Below are 26,737 nucleotides of genomic sequence, written 5' to 3'. Positions count from 1 at the left end.
AACAGTCTAGTTTTTAATACTGCATTTTTAATAAAAAAAGATACATTTCTCTTTTCCTTATTATATTTTGATTTACATTGGTTTGATAATACCTCACATCCTCAACCATATGACAATATATGTTCAGCTACCCACTTTTGCTTCTGATATAGCAGCCCAATGTGCAAACTGTCACACAACAAAGTTCACACGAGTCTGGTTGTGCATATACATCAGCTTTGCATTTTACATACATATAGTTCAATAAACGTATCTCAACCTGGAGTGTCTGGCTTTCATGAAATACACCAAGAGACCTTAACCTTCCTTTACTCACCATCATGTAAGATACTTCTAGTGGGTGCTATTCTAATATTAGGACAAATACTCTGTCTGCCCAAGCCATATCAAGGCTTGGATTGAAGCACCTTGATCTCCAACCTACCTACTGAAGAAATCACACAGTTTAACCTAGGACAGAACTACTCATTCATCTTTTTTATAACCTGGATTGGTCATGATAAGGGCCTTTCCTCTGACACTCATTTCTAGTATTTTGAACTGCTTTGCTTAACTGTTGACCAAACCTTAACCAACCACAGTGCCCGAGCTGGTGATAGGCACAGTTTGTTCTCAGGAGGGTTCCTTCATGCAGAGTCAGATCTTTTACAATAAACACTTTTCCGGCATTGAAAACCCTGATATGGTTTTACTTCATCATAGGTTGTCTCACATTGAGGTAGATTTTTTTGTCTCGATAGTTTCTAGCATTCACAACACACTTACCGTTTTCTCAAAGTTAGCATTTCAAAGTTTGTTCTTCCTTGCATACATATTTAAAGCTCTAAAGTTAGCTGAGAGTGCTCTTCTTAAGCCTTTCCATGTTCCACTGACATCTTATCTTCAGAATGTGTACATTTACACCTAAATGGGCAGCTTGTCCAGGTTCTCATACACACTACTTCTGTTGGGTTGTTCCGCATTTTATTTGATTTAAAATTGGTTATTTCTTCGCCTTCAGGATCATTACACCCTGCTGGGTCGACAGAGTCTCCCCAGGAAGAGGAACATGTTCCCAGTATGTTTTGTACAATGCTTTAATGTTTAGATAATGTTAAAAACTCTAATGATGGTACAGATTTCTCACCAAATTTAACTGACTAGACTTTTGATACTATAGAGACTGGCAGAGATAGTTACACCTAGTCTGTGGGGTTTTAGGTTTAAACCCCACTGAAAGAAAAATAGCCCTCACCGGTGAAAACATATAAACACTGAAAAAACACCTAGACAACCACAAACTAAATGCCATTCAAAGAAAGAAAAAAAGAGAGTGACAGAGTCATTTTTTTCTTCCTGAAGGGGTCAATACAATGTAACTTTGTTATACAAGTAGCAGTAAGAAAGACTGGCTAACATTATTCTGCTTGAGTTTTGTTCTTTAGGGATGCCAGTAAAATATTGTTTCTTCTTCCTTTTACTTTTTCAGTTTTGTGGCCTTTGGTCTAAAGATGCATGGTTTAGTTTCATGTTTTAGGTCTAATTTAATTATTTTATAAACTATAGAGAATCAGGAAATATCAAACTCATATTTGATATTTTGGCTGCATTTGATTCTTTCACCGATAGGTAAAGTGGCTGCTTTCAAACAAATCTTTCCTAATATGTGTCATCACATTTATCCTCAGAGAATGGGTAAAAACCCTTAATACATCAGACCATAGTTTCTAGTGGGTCAGTATTGATAGTAGGTGAATTGCCAACACCTCAGGCTTTAAACATTCAATGCAAGGTATAGTGACAAGTATATATATCACCAAGCGGGAAACATCCTTTACGACACAACTTTTACCACGCAGTGCCTTTACAACGCAGGTTTTTCAACGCAAGTCATTACAACGAATTGCGCTGGGGGCGCTCTAGGATAGGTAATAGTTTAATTTACTATCCAACACCTTCCCTACTATCCACGGGGACTGGAGTTGGAATAGTAAATTAAACTATTCACTATCCAGCACCCCCCAACGCAAGTCGTTGTAACGACTTGCGTTGAAAAACCTGCGTTGTAAAAGCATGCGTGGTAAAAGCATGCGTTGTAACAACGTACATCCTCACCAAGCATCTGGGTTAGCGGTGAAAACATGACACCAGCCTTTTGGAAAACATGGAACGCAGTGTCACTTGTAATGCGCTGCAAAAAAGGTTCTTTCCAAGTTCAACAAAGATTGTAGTGATATTGTTTGTATTTGCAGTGATTCAGCTATGTAAATAAAAAAGTTGTGTGATGACCTGTCAAAATTGATACCCGAGCTGAAGTGATTCCCTGTAGTAGATCCTTGCCACTTGTTAGATGGTATGCTGAAAGCATCTTTACAATCTTCAGAGGTAATGAGGGATGCTAATAACTTTCCATTCTGGTGCACTGGTTTCTAATGCACAGGAACTAAAACGCTAATATTTATCATTTCGTGCTTTATGTGGCATCAAAGAAAGAGTCATCCCAACTGTGTCCCTTAGCTGATGGTTCTCAGCCCAAAGGGCTAAGAATGCTGAGACGGCCTTTTCACAGAAGTTTACATGGGAAGGAAAGAGCGAGCGCACATGACCCAAAGACTCACTGAAGAAGTATTGTATGGTGTATTACAATAAGATTAATTTGCAAAAATCTATTTGGACCTCATATTCACTATAAGTACACTGTCTATATACCATGTTCTTTCAGTGCAGAAAGCAAGCAATAATAAAAGCAAAACGTTCCATAAACACCGGAAAAACACTTTTTCAGTTGTTTTAGTGGCGCGAAAATGTGTAACCACTGATAACAACTGTTTTTTATAATATTGAAAACACTGAAAAAACCCCACCAGAATTTTTCCAAAAATAGAAACTGAAAACAGGAAAGCCTAGTTACACCCCACAAGCTGAAAAATTAAACAAATCAGCTGTTTCAATTTAAAGAAACCACTGCATTGTCATACTGCCCCTTAAATATCTACTTTTGCCTCCAGTGGCATAGAGAATACAATTCTAAATCCTCTTCACCATTTTCAAAAGGAGAGCTGCCCCTGGATCAGAAAATTGTCAGTTGCTATTCCTGAACTATATCCCTACCGTCGCTGTTAGTATAATTCTGTTTGTTCAAGCCACAAATACCGAAATGTACACAGTGTAAAAAATACCAATTCACAAGATAGGAGCCCTGCTCTGGAAAGCTGTATCCAAGATCGAATGATTTTTTTAACTTTACAATGCATAAAAAAGTAAATAGCAAGTATATTCAAAGAAGCCTTTCTAACCTCCAAGAAGTGCAGGAGTTTTTTGTTCACAATTCTGACCCCCTGCTGAAGAATAGATTTGAAACTTCTTCCTGCACAAACTAATGCTTTAGAACTTAGGATGCTACTATGAAGAGTAGCAACCATGCGTGCATTGGACAACCTGCCTCTGTAAGGTTGCTAGAGCTTGGGAGCATCCAGTTACTACAAACCTAAATGGATCCATGTCAAGTGCTCTACCTGCAGTCATTTTTAGATTATTAATAATGAACCCTGTGCATGATTAGATTTAAGGCCCCACATTCACAATGGAAGAAAAGCAAAACTAGAAGTCCCAGAACAGGGAGAGCTTCTGGCTAAAAAGCCCAGCATGACTGAAGATTTAACACTTGACATGGGACAACTGAGTAGCAGAGCAGTCACCTGTCAGGACCATCGCTGAAATGTGAGCCGACTTGGAGGAGAGTTTATCACATGTCAGAATTATCAGCGGCAGGCAGGTAGGATTGTGATATAATCTGTAAAATGCCAGAATACCTGTAAAAATTGCTCAGTGTCAAGTACATGACAGACATGCCACTCTAAGTATGGCAGGATCAATTCAGTCACATAATATATGTGTAATGGAACAATAAACATGGTTTGTGATATAAAGACACGTCAGGATTACCACTCAAAGGCCGCTAGCCAGAATCATTCAGACTTGAGTAACATATGAAACACTGTAATACATCTCACTGACTTTGACCCTGCTCCAAAGCACAATGAAAATTAAGAATGCAATATTCTAATATTTAAAAAAACTGTAGGCGATGTGGGTCTAGTAACTTCAAGTTACTTTAACCGTGAACCTAGTGGGCAGTTTGTTTACACTGTCATTTCTGGGTTATTTTGTAACTTTTGCTTGAGGAATCCTGTTATAACCACAAAAATAAATGTTCACTTATGTAGAATCAAACTGAGTTTGTGTTTGAAGCTTTTCTGGCATTTAGAGACCTGAACATTTTTGTCAAGTGTGCGTTCTTTCCTCATGTTTGGTAAGATGATTTTTCTGACGGAAGCTTTTCTGGCAAGTAGAGCACTGATAAGGCTTTTCTCCGGTGTGTGTTTTCTCATGTTGCACAAGAATGGATTTGCAAATGAAACGTTTCTGGCATTTAGAGCACTGATAAGGCTTTTCACCAGTATGTCTTCTCTCATGTTGAATGAGACTGGATTTGTAACTGAAGCCTTTCTGGCATTCAGAGCAATGAAACAGCTTTTCACCAGTGTGTTTTCTTTCATGTTGAATGAGACTGACTTTAAGAGTAAAGCTTTTCTGGCATTCAGAGCACTGATAGGGTTTTTCCCCAGTGTGTGTTCTCTCATGTTGAGTTAGATTGAATTTATGACTGAAGCTTTTCAGACATTTCAAGCACTGATAAGGCTTTTCTCCCGTGTGTGTTCTTTCATGCTGAATGAGAATGGATCTGTAACCAAAGCTTTTCTGGCATTCAGGGCACTGGTAAGGCTTTTCCCCAGTATGGGTTCTCGCATGTTGAATGAGACTAGATTTGTAACTGAAGCTTTTATGACATTTTAAGCACTGATAAGGCTTTTCCCCGGTATGTGTTCTCTCATGCTCAATGAGAATGGATTTGTAACTGAAGCTTTTCTGGCATTCGAAGCACTGATAAGGTTTTTCACCAGTGTGTGTTCTCTCATGTTGAGTGAGACTGAATGTATGACTGCAGCCTTTCTGGCATTTAGAGCACTGACAAAGCTTTTCCCCAATGGGCGTTCCCTCATTGCAAACAAGATCAGATTTGTAACTGAAGCTTTTCTGGCCATCAGAACATTGATAAGGTTTTTTTTCCAGCGACTGGTCTCTCAATTTGAGTGAGAATGAATCGATAGCTGAAGCATTTATGAGATTTAGACCACAGGAATGGTTCTTCTCCAGTGTAGATTCTCCCATGTTGAATGATACTGAATTTTGGATTGAAGCTCTTCTGGCTTTCAGAACACCGATAACGTTTTTGCTCAGTTTGATTTCTCTTGTTGAGTGATACTGGATTGATAACCAAAGTTGTCCAAAAATCAGTGCACTTAAAAGTTTATTTCCGGAGTTAATGTCTTCACATTCCGATGAATCAGAGGGATGGACATCTCTTCAAATAAAAAATGGTAACGAAGTTATATATTTAGCCTTTAACAGTTTTATTTCAGACTCTCAGTCTTGTTATGGTGCTTAAAATATTAGAGTGGATGAAAACAGTGTGTTTGGTATTAGCGTAATGTCAATCATTGATAAAAGCTGCGAGTTAAAAGTGAGGTGAGCAGATGGAGTTTTGAAATCCAGGAGCAATGAGTGTCAGGTAGATTTTTTTGCCTCAATAAAAGGTATAGAACATAAAATAATGTTTTAGGCTAGGTTGGTTTAAAATCTTGGTACCTCTCTGTGCCTTTGCTTTGCTGAAAACTAGGCACGTCCTCTTACAATATCGATTTCATACAGTGTGTGCCCTCTCTTTTTGACTCAGAGGATTCTTCAGACTGAAGTTTGTTCGGTGATTGGTCTTTTCTGACAATATTTTTGTTGCTCTGGTGATTGATTTGTTTTTGAATTGGAGGTTGCTTCTCTAGAACAGTTCATGAGCTTGGATTCACAACAGAGATTAACTAATTGCAATCAGAATTGCATGCACATTGGTTTTTTAAATGTTGCAAAACTTTGCAAATAATTAAACATCCCACGGCAAGAAAATATTCTTCCCTTAGCACTTGCAGGAGTTTACATTTGGGTACGATTTGCCTTTAAAAAATTATTTAATTTTGATAACTCACACTAATTGAATGTTCCTTTACTTTGGTGTTCAAGCAAAATAAAATATGTGAGGTAGAAAAGTCACTTCCATGCTTAATAGTTTCCTCTTTTCAGAGTTTGTCACCACACCTGCTTTTGGAAATTGCTGTAAATGTTTAGAGTTCTGGGTCATCTTCACCTTCTCAAATAATCATCCTTGTGCTCTGGCGTTCTGTTGCGTGGGACCAAATCAATAGCTTCCTAATTCTAGTCATACCTCAAGACACCTGCAGAATCAAAATTAAATAGTTAATACATTTGCAAAACAAATATTTATGGAGTTGACTTGCATAAAGATATCAGAAGTGAAGCACTGAAGGCTTTTTAAGACTTTATTAACATTTTCAAATAAAAGGAGATAAGTCAGTGCTTACCTATAAACAAACAATACACAGGTACCATTCCAATTTTCATGTCAGGAAGCAGTGTGTTAGTTTTCATAAGTGCAACAATAACAGTAGGGTATACCATTCCAACATCTATGTTCAAGGTTTTATATTAGAGAGACTGCCGGGATAGCAGACGCAGGCTAGGTTAACGGACCACCACATAACTCTCAGAAACATCTCTGCGATCATGATGTCCACGATCACCAAGGAGCCCATAACTAACTGGTCGACTGGGGAACGTGTTTACTTATCCTGACAGCAGTAGTTTTGGTGAAGAGTACATCCGCTACCACCACTTCTCTAATAATTCTCGCAACTCCCCCCGGTATGCCATCACCAATGGGAAGGCACATGGTTGAAGACCCCAGAGAAACTCCTGCACCAGTTGTTCTGGGTTAATCATGTGTAGGAAACTGTGAGAGCAATATATCCAACTGATGAATTTAAAAAGAATCTATTTCTGTCTGTGGTTGATTGACATACTCTTAGCTCATGCACAACATTATTTCAACACCACTTTGTCAATTTGTTCTTGAAAATCTGCTTCCCATCTAGACAGTGTATTAGTCACAGTTATAACTATAGATTCAGTAAACAGTTTACACAGTCATGAGAGCCAGCCTCTATTTTGTGGGTGTTGGAGCATCTGTGTAAGTGGAGTGAAATCCATGCATAGATGTGAAAAGGAAGGCCATCTTGGGTGCACAGCGTGCTGTACTCTAAGGCAGCCAAACATGTCAATGGGCGTCAGTGGTCTCTCATCGAGAAACTGGTCCATCGTTATGAACTTTTTGCCGTCATATAGATGACTCACCCTCAAAAGACCAGCCATCTCAAGTCAGCCCTTTGCCCAAAATTGGGGGGAGTGCAGGGTTATCAATGAACTACAACTCAGGAGAATATATGAGTGTGGCTGCAGCACTTTGTCATAGTTCACAGTGACCAGTTAGAGCAGCGCATAGTCTGTATCAGCTGTGTGGGATAAGCTAGAGGGACTGCCACATATGTTTTTTATATCCCTGCAGCTATTGGATCCCATTCAATGGTATGTGTTGAGTTCTACATTGGAGATGATACCAGTAAACTGGGTAATGCAATACCGTGGCATGACAGTAGCATTCCATGTCTAGAACATTAAAACAATCTGACATAAGGAAGCGTGAGGCCCTTCCACCACACCAGTTGAATTTGTAGTGATTGTAGGCTTGCAAATGAAGATTTTCTCTGTGGGAAGGGAATATTGTTAAACACATAGAAATATTGTGGGAGAACCATTACCCTAATAATGGCAGCCATACCTGCAATGGATAAGAGTAACGTGATCTATTTATCTGTCCACCCCATCCTTTAGTTTTGTCATGTAAGACCAGGTGTTTGTCTTTATCCATCTGTAAGCAAAGATATCACATTGATCCTGCACACCACTGCAGTAGGCAACTCAGCTGGGGTTCTTTTGATGCTTCTCTGAGAGGAAACATCTCCGATCCATTTCGCCTAATATGTATACCAAACATGGCACCAAACCAGATTATTTGTCCAATTAATGGCATTAAGTTCACATCAGGATTTTTAACAAACAAAGGGACAACGTCAGCATATAAAGACAATAATACCCGTTTATATGGGAATGTGATTCCCCTTTGCAAGTGGTGTTTACACAGCAAGGTTGCCACAAACTCCAAGGCCAGCGCAAATGGGAGCGGCGATAGTGAATAGCCGTGTGGCGTACCTCGGTATATGCGAAACGCTGGTGACAAACAGCTATCGAGAATTATTTTAGCCATGGGTTCAGTGTAAAGGAGCCTAATTAGACCTAGAATATTAGCACTTATCCCCAGTTTTCACAGTACATCAAATAGGAAGGGCCACGCCAGTGAGTTGAACACCTTTCCCAAGAACACAGCCACGGCATTGACCTATGGGTGTATCTGATGCACCGTTGCAGACAGTAATGGCAACTTGTTTAGGGTACTTTTTGCGTAGTACAAAGCCAGACTGCTCCAACAGTACCAGTGGGTTACGTCTATTGGCAATAACATGAGCTAGGAAACTTATTGTCAACATACATAAGGATCAATGTACAGTATGATCTGCAGTCCAGAGGAGCCTTACCAGGTTTTAAGATAAATGTTACCAGTGCTTCTGTGGGGTGGTCATGTCCGCTATCAACAAAGTCTTGATATAGTTCAACTAGCCTCGGTGCCAAGATAGTCTTAAAGGCATTTTAAATTTCATCTATAAGCCGCTGTAGACACTGGGATTTACCTATACTACCTCCCCCAGACTTGCAATGGTGAGGAGCAATTCTTGCACACCTATCAGTTCTTGCAAAAAGTTTTGTCCCCACCAACGCAATCCAGGGCATGGCTATTTCCTCCAGATATTTGCGTCAGACTCCAGTCTACTTGTTTAGAGATGCTCATAGTGCGAGCAGAACTCCTGCAACATATTCACACTACAAAGCACTGGAAGTTTAAGCTGCTTTTCTGATAGATTGCAAGGACCCTGGAGCTAAGTGTGCATCAGGATCTTGAGACCAATAGGACCAAGACTGCAGGTATAGGGCAGCTACAGCCGCCCAGAGCTGGCTGTTTTGAGCCAGGTCACAAGCTACTCCTCCAAGTGAAGGACAGGCCATGAATGAGTGGCTACCTGTGTGTGTCTCCTGTGCTGACAGTGTACTGATTGATACAGTGTATAAAGTGGAAAGGTTCAGGAGGCCAAGTGAAGAAGTAGTCTGGTGAAGTGAGAGAAGAAATGGGTGCTTATGAGAAGATAATTAAGTTGCGAGCAGGAGGACAAAAAGAACTATGAGAATGGATTGCTAGAAGGGGAGCGGGTGAAAAAAGTTGAGGCAGAAGGCTGAGGAGCAAGTGAGTGGGGAAAGGGTCCCCTCATCTCACCTCCAGCACTGCTCTTCAGATCGGAAAGCAGAAAAGGGAGTGAGGAAGAGAACATATGCCAGAATTGGATGAATGGGTGCCGATGGGAGAGTTCTTGCAAGATATGTAACAGGGTAAAGAAAGAAGGAAGTGTAAAATATAGGGAGAGTAGTACAGAAAGAATTAAGATGGGGAAGAAGGGATGTAGGGGAATGGGAGGGATGAGGGAAGAAAGGGAATATAGAGGCAACAGAGTGGGAGATGACAGGGCCGAAGGAAAGGGCGTAGAGCAATGTTAAGTTTGAGGGAAGAAATGGGCTCAGAAGAGCAAGGTCTGAAAAGAAGGGAGGAGTCAAAGGCTAACAAGGTGACTGAAGAAGGGAAAGAAGAGGCCATGGAGAGGGAGGAGGGAAGAACAATGGGGCAGAAGTTGAGTGTGGATGAGAGGAGTAAAGCAGAACAGTGGCACGCTGGGAGTCTGGATGAGGGATCTGGAAGTGGTTGTGGGTAATCAAGAAGGACAGAGAGGGTTGCAAGCATCCTGTTGTTTTTTTTAACCTTTATTTTTTATTTCTCAATAAAGTTACAGTAGGTGTACAGTTACGAGCATGTGGTCTGATGGGATCCGAATACAAGATACAAGTAAAGAAATATATTTTTACATATTCAAGTACCATTTGCTGTATATCTTGGAGCTTAGGAATAGTCACATCAAGGGCATCAACTCATTAACAGTCGCACTGTCACTTGCATCCAATGCATGTTGATCACTCACAGTTGCCTCAAGAGTTAGGAAATCTCTACAGAATTCCCTCCATGTCCCGAAATCATGCTCTAATTTCTCATCTCTCTTACTGGCCTCCTATGCAAGCGTTCACTCACCCACATCCCTTAACCATTCATCGAATGATGACGCTTTCGCATCCCTATTATGGCGATCCCGCGTCTCGCTAAGACTAGGAGTAATTGAAAATAGTCTGCATGCCACCTTGCATTTTCTAGGTTTCGTGACTTGCCCCAGAAGGCAGTGCAGTGGGGATAGCTCCACCCGTAGACCGTTCCACCCTTCACCCGCTCCACCACCTGGGTCCAAAATTGGTGCACCTTGGGACACCCCCTTGCTAGAAGCATAAAATCAGCCCCTTAAGTGCCACATCTAGGGCAAACATCAGATCGGTCCAGGTCAATATGGCACAGTCTTGTCGGGGTCATGTATATACGGTGCAGGTAGTTAAAATGTATTAACTTAAAATGTGCATTGGAGGATACGGTGTGTGTTAGTGCACATGCTGCTTTCCAAGTCTTGTTGCACAAGGGTGCCATCAGGTCCCCATCCCAAGCAACCCGTGCCCTAGGGGATGGTTTTGTTGAGGCAGCCCTCATATCTCTATACAATCGTGAAATTAACAGACGACTGTACCCGCAGGTGAGCATTATGTCAAGTGTTTGAGTCGTCTGAAGAACAGTAGGATAGGTGAGCCATGTCGCTCTGGCCAAGTCCGTGAGACCAGCATGCTGAAGATATTGGCCCTGACCCAGTCCAAAACCCTCACAGGACTATTTGTACGAGATGACTGTCTCATTCGGATACAAGTCTGTAGGCACCTGACTTCGAAAATCAAGTCAAAAGCACTTGTTGTATGCCATATACAATGAAATATGAAGGCTGCTGAAAGATTGCACAAAATTGATTTGACTAATTCAGAACAGACTCTTGAAAACGGTAAGACCACCTTATCAGTTAGCATATACTCTTTGGAAAACATAGTATCCTCCGCGATAGACATTGTTCAACAAGACATTACGTGTTAGAATATGGAGGGTCACAATTTAGGTATATTATGCTATGGAGCTGGAAATCACAAACATTATATTTTAGCCACGTACCATGGCAACATATCAATGTCCCGAATCTGTTTTCCCATCCCATCTTACAGAACAACAGATATTTCTGGCCCACAATGATGCTAAGTACACTATTTTACACATAGAAAAGCTAGAGAAGTTACATTTCACAGCTGCTGAAATTGAATCCGCAGCTTGGATAATACATGGGTATATTACACTGCCAATCTTGACTTGTCATTATCAGTACTGTCCACAACATAACCAAGTGTGCAGATATGAAGCGTTAGGAGAAGGGTTTGTACACGGGTCTTGGGAACTTCCTTTTATATTTCAATGTCCAAATAAGGGAACTGAAGTATTTTTCAGCATTTTCAGACTGCAAGAGTACTTTAAGTGGATCCTTGGTTTGCAAGGACATTTCTTTGCACAGGGCTTGTAATTCTTCTGTGCGAACCTGTCCTGCTACCTGAAAGGTTCCCCCGGCGGCTGTTACGTTTGACTTTCAGATTGCCGTCTAACGGAGTTACCTGATGCTAAACGGTCAAAATTGCTGCGTTATGAAGCCCGGGGTTGCCTATTTGGGGACTGTTTCTTCCGTTGTTACTTGTACACAAGTACCGTTTCCACCTACCCATACAGTGAGGGAGCCGATGCTTTGGCCTTCAATTGTTCTGAGCACAGTGCATTTTGGCGCCCTGAGCAAACTGACAGCCTTACTGTTTGAAAAAGATGTGGCCTTAACTTCAGCGAAAGAGACGTGTGATCTTAAGTTGGCATGGTCCTCCTCAGAGATACAGGCACTACACCGAACTAACTTACCCCAACATTTTGGAGATCTGGTGTATTTTATTTTTAACATGTCTAGTACAAAGGGAATATCACTTTTTTTTCAAAAAGTATCGGCTCTGGGTTGGTATAACCTTTCAGACAGTTTTCTGAGTGATTCCATTTTTTATTCACTCAGTCCTCTGCAGTATCTGTGGAGGTATTCCGCTAGTCCTCTTCCTGATAGCTGGGACGGTGTTTTAATATTTTTGCTCTGCAATGGATGTCCCATTTCAAGATCAAATAGAGCTGGCACTACCTTGTCTGCTACTGTGCCGTGAGCATATAGTGCATTGGTATGGAGCACCCTTGCTTTGTCAACTGAATGAGCATTGATTCTTATCGTTTTGGCCTGTGATACCTGCTGAAGTCTAAAGTTGTGGATTGAGCCTGTCTGTCTCCTAGGTCAGTGGTTCCCAAACTTTTTTGACCTGTGGCTCCCCTGACCTAATTGGCAGTTGGCCGTGGCTCCCCATCATGTCAATTTTTTTTTACTGGTGGGAGAATGTAAGCACGACCTCTGAAGTACTTTGTTTTCTCCCTGGAATTAATTGGGATGAAGCTGATGAAGTAGATTAAATTAAAAAAGTGGTCTTTTTCTCACCTACAACAACCCTTTCCCTTCTTCTAGCTGTGGTTCTCTGTTCCACACAGACATGCCCATAAGAAAGTGGGGGAATGAAAACCATGAAAGAAAAATAATGATGCAAATTAAAATTGCAAACAAGTTTAAAACAAAATACATGGAGACGTGATATTACATTTATTTCTATGTACCTTTTACAAAGCCCAGGCGCATCAGAGCACTTCACATACAAGACTGAGCAAGAAGTAATAATAAATACAGCAGAATCAAAGCCAGAACGTGTAAGAATACAAATAAACACTGTTACGACAAATTATATACAAATCAACTCATATAGATGACAAAGAAGAATGTAAGAGTGTTTTCTCTCAGGGGGATATAAAACCATTACAAACCAGAAGGTGGAGCTGGGCAAGTCAATTCGACGAGCGCTTCCTAATCTAGTTACTGTTCCCTGTCGGCCATTCTGGCTACTAGCTAGCTGCTCTATTCAAATAAATCGAAAATAAGACTTGGTTAGTTAAGTGCTGTATTTTCATTGTTGTGGCATACTGCAGGAATATGGCAACAAACTGCAGATTGGAAGTGCACTGAGATGTGGCCATGACTCCTGGTTATGACAACAGCTTCACTAGCTATCTCTGACTTAAACTAGAAAGAATTGCACAGAACTAGTTTGCTAGTGCAAGTTAGTCCGTTATACAGGGATAGTTAGTAGTTGCCACCATGTGCTGTCTCCTAAGCATCCTATCGATCAAAAAAAGCATGCCAATTCGCGGATGTTCAACTGGCATGTGAAGCATGAAGGCGTGGCAAAGGCAAGTCAAACTGCGTACGTTTGTGCTTGGACATGACAAACTAGTGACCCCCCCCCAAGCAGCCCCTGTATTTATGTTGGCTGCTGTTCCTGCACTTTGTTTGTGACGTACTCGTACTCTACTCCTGTGAAGAAACACAGCGCCGGAATGTACAAGCCCTGGTCTAGTAGTGTGGAAATATACATTATTCAAAACCTGTTTCCATTCACTAGGCCAGGGCTTGTAAATTCCAGCGTGGTGTTTCTTCACAGGAGTAGAATATGAGTATGTCACGAACAGCAGCCAGCATAAATACAGGGGCTGCTTGGGGGTCACAAGTTTGTCATGTCCCCTTTCTTTGCAGTAAGGAAGCAAGGAGTATTTCAACCAACCTGTGTAAATCGTGAAGAAGAGGGTCCTAAGAGGCGAAGCACAACACAGGCAGCAATAAAGCTCGAGGCTCCACAGACTGCTGTGTGTATGTAAGTAGAGGCGACGTGAATGCACGTTGTAAACTCGCATGGCGGCCCTGCGCTCTTGGGCCAAACCAAGATTCAGGATTACACAGGTGGCATTTGTAACACCCCCGTGTGTTGCCATGCGTCTGGGTAATTTAAATAGGATTGCTGCCTTCAAGCTGACCGCTGACAGGAAAGACACATCATTTGTTAATTGCGCACATTCACATATCATTCCCACAACGTGCGCGGCGCCCCTGGCTACTCTTAACGGCGCACAGGGGTGCCGCGGCGCACAGATTGGGAACCACTGTCCTAGGAGATTCTGAACAGGAGCAAGCAGCTTCCAACTCCCTGGCCAGCAAACCTTGTCTGAGGTTGCTGGGACCTTATATGGTGTGCTAGTGGTTGGCACATGTGTACACTGATTGGTGGTTGTATCTGGTGTTTCTATTGGGTTAGGGTTAATGTCCTCATTGGTTGGGTATTTGAGGGTTCTGATTGGTTTCTCGGTCTGCGATTCAATCATTGCAGGGTTGGGCCAGGGCTAGGATTAGAATTTCTATTGGAAGTAGGGACTAGGGCTTCCTATGTTATTGGTTGTTGGGAGTAGGGTGGGACTAGGGCTAGGGTTAGACCTTTAATTGGAAGTAGCTATTTAGGGCTTCTGGTGTGATTGGTTGTTGGACCAGTTGTGGGACTAAGAGTAGGGTTAGGCTTTCTATTGGAAGTAGGGACTAGGGCTACCTGTACCATTGGCTGCTTGGACTTGGGTTGGGACTAGTGGTAGGGCTAAGGCCTTTATTGGACGTAGAGATCAGGGTTTTTGAACTGATTGGGTTCTTGGACTAGGGCTAAGATTGGCAGTAAGGTCCTGGTCTCCTATTGGGTCTAGATGTTAGGGCTAGTGTTGTGATTGGATAGTGTTAGGGCTAGATTTCCCATTGGCTGAAGGGGTCATCTGATTACTAGGGCTACAAAAAAGGCCAGGCTTATGGCATCTCAGCCCGGGTGTCTCAGCTAAGGGTGGAGAAGACAAGGGTAGTTGCCTGTTTGGGCCTGTTAACGGCAGAGAGGACAAGGGTAGTTGCCTGTTTGGGCCTGTTAACGGCGGAGAGGACAAGGGAAGTTGCCTGTTTGGGCCTGTTCGAGACTGGTCGGTACTAGGGCCAGAAATGCTGCCCTTTTTCTCATTTAACAATACCCAGCCCACACCATCCACAACCACAAACAGAGCAACACACCCACACCAAATATACACCACGCACAACACTATGCACAGATTAATGTACCAGCCTGCACTACAAACCCAACCAAACCACATCTACACACCCTACTATCCCAACTACCACACATATCCACCATCACCCACAAACAGTACACAACTCTATCCTATACCACTAACCAATAAACTCATTACTAACACAAGGCCAATCAACACCATAAATAACTACATCCCACTCAGACACACTCTCCCTGCTGTAATTACACCTAACAGTCCACCTTTTATCACTAACAAATATATAACGATCCTTCCATCAGTTGTCCAACAAACACCCTCCTCTCCCTTCTACCATAATAACACTATCCACCGACAACCATCTTATCTTCAGAAAACTACTCAAGATCTGGCTCTTCCCCACATAAGCACCATACGGAAATAGAAATTTACAGCATATCCCTCTGTATATAAGGATTTGTTTTCACTATAGATATGTACCTATCTTTGTGTATTACTTTATAAAACATGTAAAACAAATATGTTGTTAAGAGAAGAAAAAAAAACATTTAAAAAAAACCAATATTAATAATAATATTCATCAATAAATAAAAATCATTTTTGGTCTACATGTACATACTTCCATTGTACATCTATGTACCTTCCATGTACTTGGATCTGTGTCTCTGTTACTTTTCTCCTGAAAAAGCATATCCAATGCACTACCCTATTTCTCATCCTGTGCCTCTATCAATATATTTAATCTAAATATGCTTACTTCTTTTATGTATCTATATACTTTCAATGTACTTATGGATCTATAAATGTATCACTTTCTTCTAATTTAGCATTTCCAATGCACTAGCCTATTTCTCAGCCTATACTTCGCTCAATATATCTTCAAGCCCAACCTTCTGACTCATCTCAAACTTCTTTCTACTACTCCTTCTAATGCACTACCTTATCTCTCATCCTATAGATCTATCAATATATCCTCTACATCCACTCTCTCATTTATCCCAAACCCCATACCACTACTATGATCACCAAAATAACCTTTTCTAGACTCTCTCCTGCTCTACCCCTCCTTGCATCATCTGACACCTCTTTTACTACACCGATCCCCTAAAACAAACATTTCTAAATTTTCCCCTCTGACTCCTTCCCTCCAAAACTCCTTTTTACTCATCCAAAAGCCTCTTCCTATTGCTAAGACTTAAAAAAAAATCCTTCACTCTTTTATCCCTCCACTATCTTTTTTCAATCAAAATTAACAGACTAACATGTTTCACTTCTCAAATTCCATATTCCATATTCAACTATACCAATATACTGCCCAAATAACTGAATAACATACCTACTACTCAAATTACTTCATATTTATACTATACTAACTTTCAACACTAATCCTTTATGGGTTCCGGAGTGGCGTGCTACTCGCCAGAAAAGCGCTTCAACACCCATCAGGGGTAACAAGTGCTATATGAATGCAAATCTTTCTTCCCCTTTTATCCCTCCGCTATCCTTCTCACTCCAAGTAACAGACTAATATCCACCACTGAAATTACCTCATATTTCACCATATTAATTCACCATTACTCCTTTATAGGCTCCCTGAATAGCATGCGTCAACAAGCGAGCGATAAATAAATAAATACAAACCTTTGTCCTACTCTATCCTTCTGCTATCATTCCAAATCCAAATAACTGACTAACCTATCCACCACTTAAAATGTACTTGCATGTTTCACTATACTAATTCAACACTAATCCTCTGTGGGTCCCGGAGTAGCGTGCTACCCGCCGTCAGGGGTAGTAAGCGCTATATAAATGCAATTACAATACAATACAATGTATAGCTCTCCACTGTGCATTCCATTGCTCCAGTCCGCATTCTCTGAGACTCTCTGGGATGCTTCTGCCCTGGATGGATTGGATCTTGACTCTGGTTCGGCGGAACCCCGACCGCCTATTTTCACTCCCTCAATGGCTGCGGAGGGTGTTTGAATGTGAACAAATTTGCTCTATAAACCTGTTCAGAAGTGTGCCCCTGGGATCATCGTCTGTGGACACTGGGAACAGAAATATTTTGTCTACTACTCGGAACACATAAACATTCGGCCATTCCGTTTGGTGGGAGATTTTTATTGGGAATGTTTTTAACATCCTAAATTGACCTATTAAGCTTTTAAATGTTTACGGCTGCTTTGGGCTTCCAAATCACGATTGCTTTTAAACAAGTTTAAGCTTTATTTTTTAAGAGTACATTTTATAAATCCTTTTGCATATGCTGCTGCATTGTTTTGCAATAGGATTTGCTTTTTAAGATAGTTTTTTAGTCGACTTATGTCCTTGGAGTGGGTGTCATGTGTTCCAGTTAGGCCAGGAGGGAAACACTGCCATTTTTAACATGTACATAGGTTTCTTCGTAAAGTTGCCTTCACTCTCACACAATGACTTTTGCCAGACATTTGCAACCGTGACAATACAGATTAGTTTCTAGGAAACTATACTTGCTTACAAACCAACTTCGCAAGAATACTATCATGATACCTTTACACATCATGTACATGGTTAATACTTGCATTGTGCAAATGTGATTATTAGTACATATGGCAACAGAACTATCTATAACACATAAAAAAAATGGCGGCCTGACCAAGGCCCAAAGCACGGATGCCATTTGTTATAAATAAGCTTCGGATTCCGAGTGTTGGCAGAGGAGTGCTTTGCTGCTATCTGCGAGGTCGCTACATGCTGATGCTTTGGCCCAGGAGCCTGCTGCTATTGCTACAAGGGGAGTCCTACTCGTGAGCACGAAGGGGGCCTACATTCTTTCCCTTCAGGTAACGGGTTGGATCATCCAGTATGGGGATTCGAGTCAGAAAACATACACACACTCTAGACACTTAGGTCAGAGGGCGCATAGTAGGAGTACGCCTGATTTCAATATTGTTTTCTATGCTTGCATATATACATTGTTTTAGTACGATGGTGGAACTTTTCATTTTGTTCGCTGTCCTAATACTTCTCATAACTATCATTTGCTTCTGTCTATTGATCACTTCAGCACATATATTTTATTCAAGATTCACGTTGGTTCAATAAAAATTGAAAATGCCCCACTGAATATTCCTTCTATATTCCTCTGAGAGAAAGAGAGCCTGAGTGACTGAGCGAGAGGGTCCTGGATATGTTACCATCATTCATGGGAGATCAGGGTAGTCATGTTCATTGGTTGCCAGAACCATTTGCTACCACCTAGGGTTAGTGGGGCTTATGATGGGACTATGAGCTAGTTGGCCTATAAGATGACATATCCGGAGGGGGTGCATGGAATCAGTCTGGCACCATTCAAATAGTTATGCTATCCACAAATGTGCTGTTCCTACTGTAGGGTGACACCTACATGACACAGAAACGCATACACTATTGTGGCAACACAGACTTCTGTCAACACACCCCAATTATGACCTTCAGCAGAACATGCTATTCATAGCAGGCCCCCAAACACAGCCCTGCCGATCCACACCCGTCCCCACCTGGGGTAACCCACACTATTTCTGCACGGAGTCTTGAGCCGATCTTCCAGATAACGTTAACCTCAAACTGATGTACCACCTGCTACGCAAACACACACACTGCTCCGTCAGTGATCCTTATTCCTGCACCATAGCACCCCTTGCTATTTTGCACTGAGAATTGCAGCGTTGCTAGTCCACCTCAATCCTAACCTAAAGAACCTCCTGCCATTCCTGCACTGAGAATAACGCATAGCTCTGTCAATGGAACACATCCTTCTAAAGCTGCATGAAGAGTCGCCCTCAGCTCCGCCAGTGCACCCCAATCCTGTCCCAGAAAACGTCCGGCTATTCTTGCACTCCTACTGACACACATCTCTGCCAGCGCACCCCAATCCTGTCCTAGAGCACGACTGGCTATTCATACACTCCTACATACACACAGCTGTGCCAGTGCACCCCAATCCTGTCCTAGAGCACGACTGGCTATTCATGCACTCCTACTGACACACAGCTCTGCCAGTACACCCCAATCCTGTCCTTCAGAACGACTATTCTTCCACTCATACTGACACACAGCTCTGCCCGTGCACCCCAATCCTGTCTTAGAGCACGACCGGCTATTCATACCGTCCTAATGACACACAGCTCTGCTAGTGCACCCCAATCCTGTCCTAGGGAACAATAGCCTATTCATGCACTCCTACTGACACACAGCTCTGCCAGTGCACCCCAATCCTGCCCTAGAGAACGACCGGCTATTCATGCACACTTACTGTCACACAGCTCTGCCAGTGCACCCCAATCCTGCCCTAGAGAACGACCGGCTATTCTTGCACTCATGCTGACACACAGCTCTGCCAGTGCACCCCAATCCTGTCTTAGAGCACGACCGGCTATTCATACCGTCCTACTGACACACAGCTCTGCTAGTGCACCCCAATCCTGTCCTAGGGAACAATAGCCTATTCATGCACTCCTACTGACACACAGCTCTGCCAGTGCACCCCAATCCTGCCCTAGAGAACGACCGGCTATTCATGCACACTTACTGTCACACAGCTCTGCCAGTGCACCCCAATCCTGCCCTAGAGAACGACCGGCTATTCTTGCACTCATGCTGACACACACCTCTGCCAGTGCACCCAAATCCTGTCCTGGATCACGACCTGCTATTCGTGCACTCCTACTGACACACAGCTCTGATTGGTGTTGCAATCCATCCATGTATCCAGGATTAAAACTGTGACAGGTCTGCGAGTGCACCTCAGTCCTGACCCTCATGTATCTGCCCGCACACTACAAGTATGACTTGGAAAAACTCTTGTTATGTCAGGGCTGAGCAACAGCTCTTCTTGTGCTCTCACCTCCAGCCTACAGCTCCCCATGAGCTCTAGTATTGAGTGTCCAAGACCCCTGCCCAGCTCAAGCACCTTAGCCCTGACCCACACATCTCAACCATAGCTGCCAAGGTTCCAGATAACTATGTGTTACATTTTCAGAATTTTTGTGTAATTATGAGTGACATTTCAATGACTATAAGTGACACTGTCTTGCGAGCAAACTTTCAGCAATTTAGACGAGGGAATCATACAAATATTAGAAATTAGACCCAATTGAGCAAGGGGAAACTCTAAGGTCTTAGAACTACTTACTGCAAACGCCTCCGGCAGCTGACTCATAATTAAAATTAAAATGTTACACATAGCAATCTAACACCTTGGCAGCTATGGACATCTAGAAAGCAGGTCACATGGCTCCACTAAGAATGAACACCAAAAAGAGCAAGGACATGCGTTTAGGCTTTAGAGCCACTGAAGCAAAGCTTTGCAATAAGTCCCACTACTGTCACACAGCTCTGCCAGTGCACCCCAATCCTGCCCTAGAGAACGACCGGCTATTCTTGCACTCATGCTGACACACAGCTCTGCCAGTGCACCCCAATCCTGTCCTACAGAACGACTATTCTTCCACTCATACTAACACACAGCTCTGCCCGTGCACCCCAATCCTGTCTTAGAGCACGACCGGCTATTCATATCGTCCTACTGACATACAGCTCTGCTAGTGCACCCCAATCCTGTCCTAGGGAACAATAGCCTATTCATGCACTCCTACTGACACACAGCTATGCCAGTGCACCCCAATCCTGCCCTAGAGAACGACCGGCTATTCATGCACACTTACTGTCACACAGCTCTGCCAGTGCACCCCAATCCTGCCCTAGAGAATGACCAGCTATTCTTGCACTCATGCTGACACACAGCTCTGCCAGTGCACCCCAATCCAGTCTTAGAGCACGACCGGCTATTCATACCGTCCTACTGACACACAGCTCTGCTAGTGCACCCCAATCCTGTCCTAGGGAACAATAGCCTATTCATGCACTCTTACTGACACACAGCTCTGCCAGTGCACCCCAATCCTGTCCTACAGAACGACTATTCTTGCACTCATGCTGACACACAGCTCTGCCCGTGCACCCCAATCCTGTCTTAGAGCATGACCGGCTATTCATACTGTCCTACTGACACACAGCTCTGCTAGTGCACCCCAATCCTGTCCTAGGGAACAATAGCCTATTCATGCACTCCTACTGACACACAGCTCTGCCAGTGCACCCCAATCCTGCCCTAGAGAACGACCGGCTATTCATGCACACTTACTGTCACACAGCTCTGCCAGTGCACCCAATCCTGCCCTAGAGAACGACCGGCTATTCTTGCACTCATGCTGACACACAGCTCTGCCAGTGCACCCAAATCCTGTCCTGGATCACGACCTGCTATTTGTGCACTCCTACTGACACACAGCTCTGATTGGTGTTGCAATCCATCCATGTATCCAGGATTAAAACTGTGACAGGTCTGCGAGTGCACCTCAGTCCTGACCCTCATGTATCTGCCCGCACACTACAAGTCTGACCTGGAAAAACTCTGGTTATGTCAGGGCTGAGCAACAGCTCTTCTTGTGCTCTCACCTCCAGCCTACAGCTCCCCATGAGCTCTAGTATTGAGTGTCCAAGACCCCTGCCCAGATCAAGCACCTTAGCCCTGACCCACACATCTCAACCATAGCTGCCAAGGTTCCAGATAACTATGTGTTACATTTTCAGAATTTTTGTGTAATTATGAGTGACATTTCAATGACTATAAGTGACACTGTCTTGCGTGCAAACTTTCAGCAATTTAGACGAGGGAATCATACAAATATTAGAAATTAGACCCAATTGAGCAAGGGGAAACTCTAAGGTCTTAGAACTACTTACTGCAAACGCCTCCGGCAGCTGACTCATAATTAAAATTAAAATGTTACACATAGCAATCTAACACCTTGGCAGCTATGGACATCTAGAAAGCAGGTCACATGGCTCCACTGAGAATGAACACCAAAAAGAGCAAGGACATGCGTTTAGGCTTTAGAGCCACTGGAGCGAAGCTTTGCAATAAGTCCCACTGGCAATACAAGACAACAGTTTAGTAGAGTACACAGCTCTTTACTGGAACATGCCCCACCAATGTAGAAGGGGTATTGATGGGTGCACATGAGGCATTCAGAGGTGTGGTGGACCTGAGCATCACCAGTGCCTGCCCTGATGTTCTGGCATAAATCTCACTAGTGTCACACAGTGTGTCTGCGTGATCCTGCAAGTGATGCCCTGTATTGCTGTTTGAAGCCTGGAGAACAGCAAGTGTCAAAAGATCCCTGAATCCAACACCTCGCCTTCAGATTCAGGCACACACAAGTAAGTGCAAATGTAGTCTGTCTCGAGTGACAGTCAGTATGCACGCTGATACGAGTCTGTGAACTGATGGACTGCGGCTGTTTAGAGAGAGCCCAAATAATAAATAAACCAGGCGAGGAGCTTCCCTAAACTCCATGCCGCTCTCTCTGTCCCACACGCGATTTGGGAGTAGACCATAAAGCTGTCTCAGGTCCGTTGACATAAATTAATTAGTCAGATGACTCTGGCCGCCAGTCTGCACTTCTGCGATACCATGCTGTTGAAGCCTCAGGAGAACCTGTGAGACACATTGCGGTCACAGTCAGGCAGGCTGACTATTATTTCAAAAATTATTTTTAAAATGTCACAGCAGTATAATTAAGTGAGTGGCCCTGGGGTCAGGTGCGCTGCCTACTACTACTGCGAGTTTAGTTAACACTTACTTGCACAAGTTACTAAACTAACCGCGCACAGCGTGTACTCGGTATCAAACAAACTGTAAATGTCATTATAAAAACACAGACTCACTTACAGCATATGCTTTACTGGTTCACCCTTCAGCGGAGCTTCTCTTCCTGCCGCAGAGTACTTGTTAAATTAGTCCTACCAATGTAAATCTTTTACCCAGGCAGTATTAATTCGAGTCAAAATACCAAAATAATACTGCTCCAAAATGTGCAGCATTATGCCACGTAATTTGCGTTTCATGCTGCATAATCTAGTAAACTTTACTTCATAATGTGGCCCTCCATTGCTGCTTATTGGCCTAGAGTTGCTCTCTCTGCCTATAATGTTCCGCTGAGCAAAAGCACAGTCCGTAGTCAACTACATAAAAGCCCAGTTTAAATGCATTTACTCAAAACACGCAAAGCTAAAATAAGATCCAAACGCTCGATCAACCTTAACCAAAATTAAAGCAATGCCCACTTCTACTTCTGTTAAGCGATGTTATGCCACAAATAAAGTAGGTCTTCTTGCATTGCTGTGCAGCAGAGCACACACAGGCTCCACTGATGCCAGCAAACATATTACTTACTGGCTCGTGCTCCAATTAAAGAGCGGCTGCACCATGAACAATAAATACGCCGTAACGGACTTCATCATGTAGTGTACAGTGTGAGTTTGACAACACAGTGCTATTACAGAGTGCTACTAAAGTGGCAGGCAGGTTGCCTGGCCAAGTAACCTACTGTCCCGGTTGTGCACTAGTTCGGCAGCATGCACTCGGCGGACAGGTGTCAGTGACTCCTCCACTGGTGTCTGAGTGAGTTCTGTCTGTCGGTGAACCGCACCACCGTCGCACTCCGGATCGCCGCGGCCTCTCAGGCACCATGCTGATGCTGCCGATGACGGTATTACAGTGCGCTGACTGACTTATTATGAGGATGCCGGCCGGGACGCAGACAGGACACAGGGACTGCCTGCCGGCCCCCAGTAGGCCTCTTGGCCCGGTGACGTCAGGCAGCCTGGGCTGTAGTCTGAGTGTCTCAGCCCGGGGCAGGAATTTCAATGCGGCTATTAAGATAAAGTTGTAGCAGAAGTGCACAAGATAAACTTAACTGTTACTGACTGAGCCTGTGCCGGTGTCAGCGACCAGGCCGGCAAGTATTGTGGGAGCAGCTGAGCCGGTGCAGGTCATAGGCACGCGCTAGCAGCCTGGCGCCGCCAATTACTTCAGCGCTAGTACACAAGTCAGTGCCATTAAAATGCGTGACAATGCATTTCAATGCGGTGATGCAGAACACCACACTGAAATGCGTTAAAGTCTGATGCGTGATACTTGGTAGGCATCAGCCACTATGGCTGCTCCAGCAGCAACATTCCCAGAGGAGTGGCCAGTGCACCTCATCCTTAGGCCTCTTGCTATTCCACCAAAGACCCCCACACTTAGCCCAGCCACAGACCAGCCAGGGACAGGGAGGTGAAGGGTCTTGGAACCCCTGGGGCCTGAGAAGAGGAGGGAACCCTCCCACCAGCGCGAGTCCCGCCTTCAAGGTCTCTGATTCGATGACGCCGCGTATTACACCAGTAGATGATTGGCTCCCACCTACGCCCTCGTGCGCAATAATTTGCAGAGGCGTACCCGAGGATCCAGCAGCTGATTGGCTACAGGAGCGCGCGACGCGACTCAAATATCCCGGTTCGAAATATCCCAGTTCGGTTGCCGCTAAGCGCGGAACACCGCCCGCAGGAGCCACCGCAACCAGGGGGTCGGACAGCACGGCGAGGCAGCAGGAGGTGAGAGTGCGGGTAAAGCAGTCAGTCGGGTGGCTCACCCCGTGGCATCACTTACCTGCTCTCATTAATGTCGGGCTCGGAGTGAGTGGTGGTAAACAGAACGGGGTATTGAGGGTAGATTGGTCGTCCGCAGCCTGCAGATTGAGTAGGGGCTCGAGATAACGGTTGCGCATGCGCAGAGGTACCATGTTTTCCTACGAATGGGCGTGCGTAGAGTAAAGACACTTCCTAGAACTGCGCGCGCAGAGCTTTCAACTGCTCAGCACATGCACAGATAAGGCATTTTACTGCTGCGCGTGAGGCTAAAGGAAGCGCTTCCTGATGCTGCGCACGCGCTTCCTGATGTTGCGCATGCTCGCTAGCTCAACCAGCCTTTCTACCAGTGAGCATGCGCAGATACAACCATTTCCCCCCACGCCATTAAACCTGTAAATCAGACCCCCCCCCCCCCATCTCAGGAAATTGCGGCATAAATTGGTACATTTATGGGCAGAAAAACTGAAATTTAGCGGCATTAGTATTGAAATTTAACAGCATTTTTGCAGGTTTTTTTTAATTAAAAATAACAGAAACGTACCTGTTGTATCTTGGTTTAAGTGCAATGCATTTTCCCTGATTATCTGTGAATGGGCTGAGCAGCAAGGGAGCTGCTCCTGGTGGGGCTTTATGTAGTCCTGTACTGAGGACTTATACTTCATCACTAAACTTATTTAACTACTATCCTCGGCTACATCATCTACGTATTTCAGTACCCCAGCGGGTCCCTCTCCATGCCCACAGGATTTCTTTTAAAAACCTCAGCAATATCATATGACATGTGCCTAGAGATCAGATGCTGCTAATACGCTACAGAAGTGTTCTTACGTATGATAATAAAATGTGTGCACCTGTTCATAAAATAAATAACCTATGCAATTTACGTAACACTTAACGCATATAATAACATAATCCCTTACATTACAAACCTAAACAAGCATCTAGCAGATTTCTAGAAAATTTACAATTTAAAATGAAGCATACCCAATATCCAGGTGTTATATCTAAGGATTCCACCTTACATCTTCCCTGTTTCTCTGCCGTTCAGCCAGTGAGAGTAGAATGTAAGTGTGAATAGTGATGTCATTGGAATGTGTGGTGTGCTGTCAGTGGGACTGTCAGTTCATAGCTGCCAAGGTTTCAGATTGCTAGGAGTGACATTTTCATAATTTCAGTGAAATTATGAGTGCCATTTCAACGACTACGAGTGACACTTTCTCGCAAGCAAAATCAAGCAATGAAGACACGGGAAACTTCTAAATATCATAAGTTATATCATTCATATGAGCAACGAGAAACTCAAATAGCGTAAAACTGCTGCAAAGCACCAGAAATGGAAAGGCATTAACCGTGACTGCAGCCCTTAGTAACAGAGGGCATGCAGGCACTGCAGCTGCTCAGAACTGCCAAGCCTTTTGAGTGTTAAATGAAAAAGATGCCAACTTGGTTTGGGCCATGCAAACATACCTCTATGCTGGACGTTGAAGCTCTCCCTCATCTGCTTCTGATGTGTCTTCCCGTAGCCTTATAACTTCACCATCGGGTGGCCCTAGATCTCTAGGGCCACGTCATGGTGAAGTTATAAGGCATTATATAAATGTAAGGGAAGTAGAGCCAGGAAAAAAGGGTTTCAAATCTGGGGCCCCTTGGTGGAGTAGCAAGGATAAAAGGAAAATGTATGCCTCTAAGGTTAAAAGAAGGTATATGTATTTCTTGCTATTTCTGATTCTGCTTTAACTACGATTTTCTGTTTCTATTGTTTCTTTTTTTTGCTGGTTTATGTTGCTTGATTATTTTTCCAAACCAGTGTAACTTTCCTGAGAAACAATAAAAATAAAAAAAAGACGTGACCCTAGACACTGTGCCTGCAGAGGTGCCCCAGAAATGCAGAGTGCAGAAATCCGGTGCTAGCAGTTTCTGCAATGGCAAGAGGCTAAAGATAGTTAATGACACTGTGAGGTGCAGAGGATTAGAATATTGGAGACATGGCGCGACCATGAGCCTGCAGTGGACTCTGGGAGATTTCTAGAAAATGTACAATGAGGAAGGCTCAGGCCACGAGCCACCACGGCGACCGCCTCCTTTTTTCAGTGCGTCCCGCGGCTCATCTTCTCC

At 43.5% G+C, this 26,737-nt stretch overlaps 2 protein-coding genes across 2 annotated transcripts in view; one reads left to right on the top strand and one right to left on the bottom strand.

Annotated features, from left to right (window-relative positions):
* LOC144806201 (uncharacterized) lies at positions 1-24,836 on the bottom strand. Its single transcript, XM_078672616.1, has 2 exons — positions 24,642-24,836; positions 1-6,326 (listed from the first exon to the last, which is right to left on the bottom strand). Exon 2 carries the CDS (start codon positions 5,209-5,211, stop codon positions 4,264-4,266), a length of 948 nt encoding a protein of 315 aa, XP_078528742.1. The 5' UTR covers positions 5,212-6,326; positions 24,642-24,836; the 3' UTR covers positions 1-4,263.
* Positions 24,462-26,737, top strand: part of LOC144806190 (uncharacterized) — a 99,808-nt gene continuing 97,532 nt past the window's right edge. Inside the window, exon 1 of the mRNA XM_078672608.1 lies at positions 24,462-24,586. The gene's annotated coding sequence lies outside the window, so the exon portion shown is untranslated. The remainder of the gene's footprint in view (positions 24,587-26,737) is intronic.

This window comes from Lissotriton helveticus, chromosome 1_2, assembly GCF_964261635.1.
Source record: "Lissotriton helveticus chromosome 1_2, aLisHel1.1, whole genome shotgun sequence".
In the NCBI taxonomy this organism is placed as follows: Eukaryota; Metazoa; Chordata; class Amphibia; order Caudata; family Salamandridae; genus Lissotriton; species Lissotriton helveticus.
This window is presented reverse-complemented; position numbering and strand designations above follow the sequence as displayed.

What these genes read in the sequence shown, in the direction of transcription:
- LOC144806201 (XM_078672616.1), bottom strand. Translation starts at nt 5,211, where the DNA reads ATGGGAGAATCTACACTGGAGAAGAACCATTCCTGTGGTCTAAATCTC.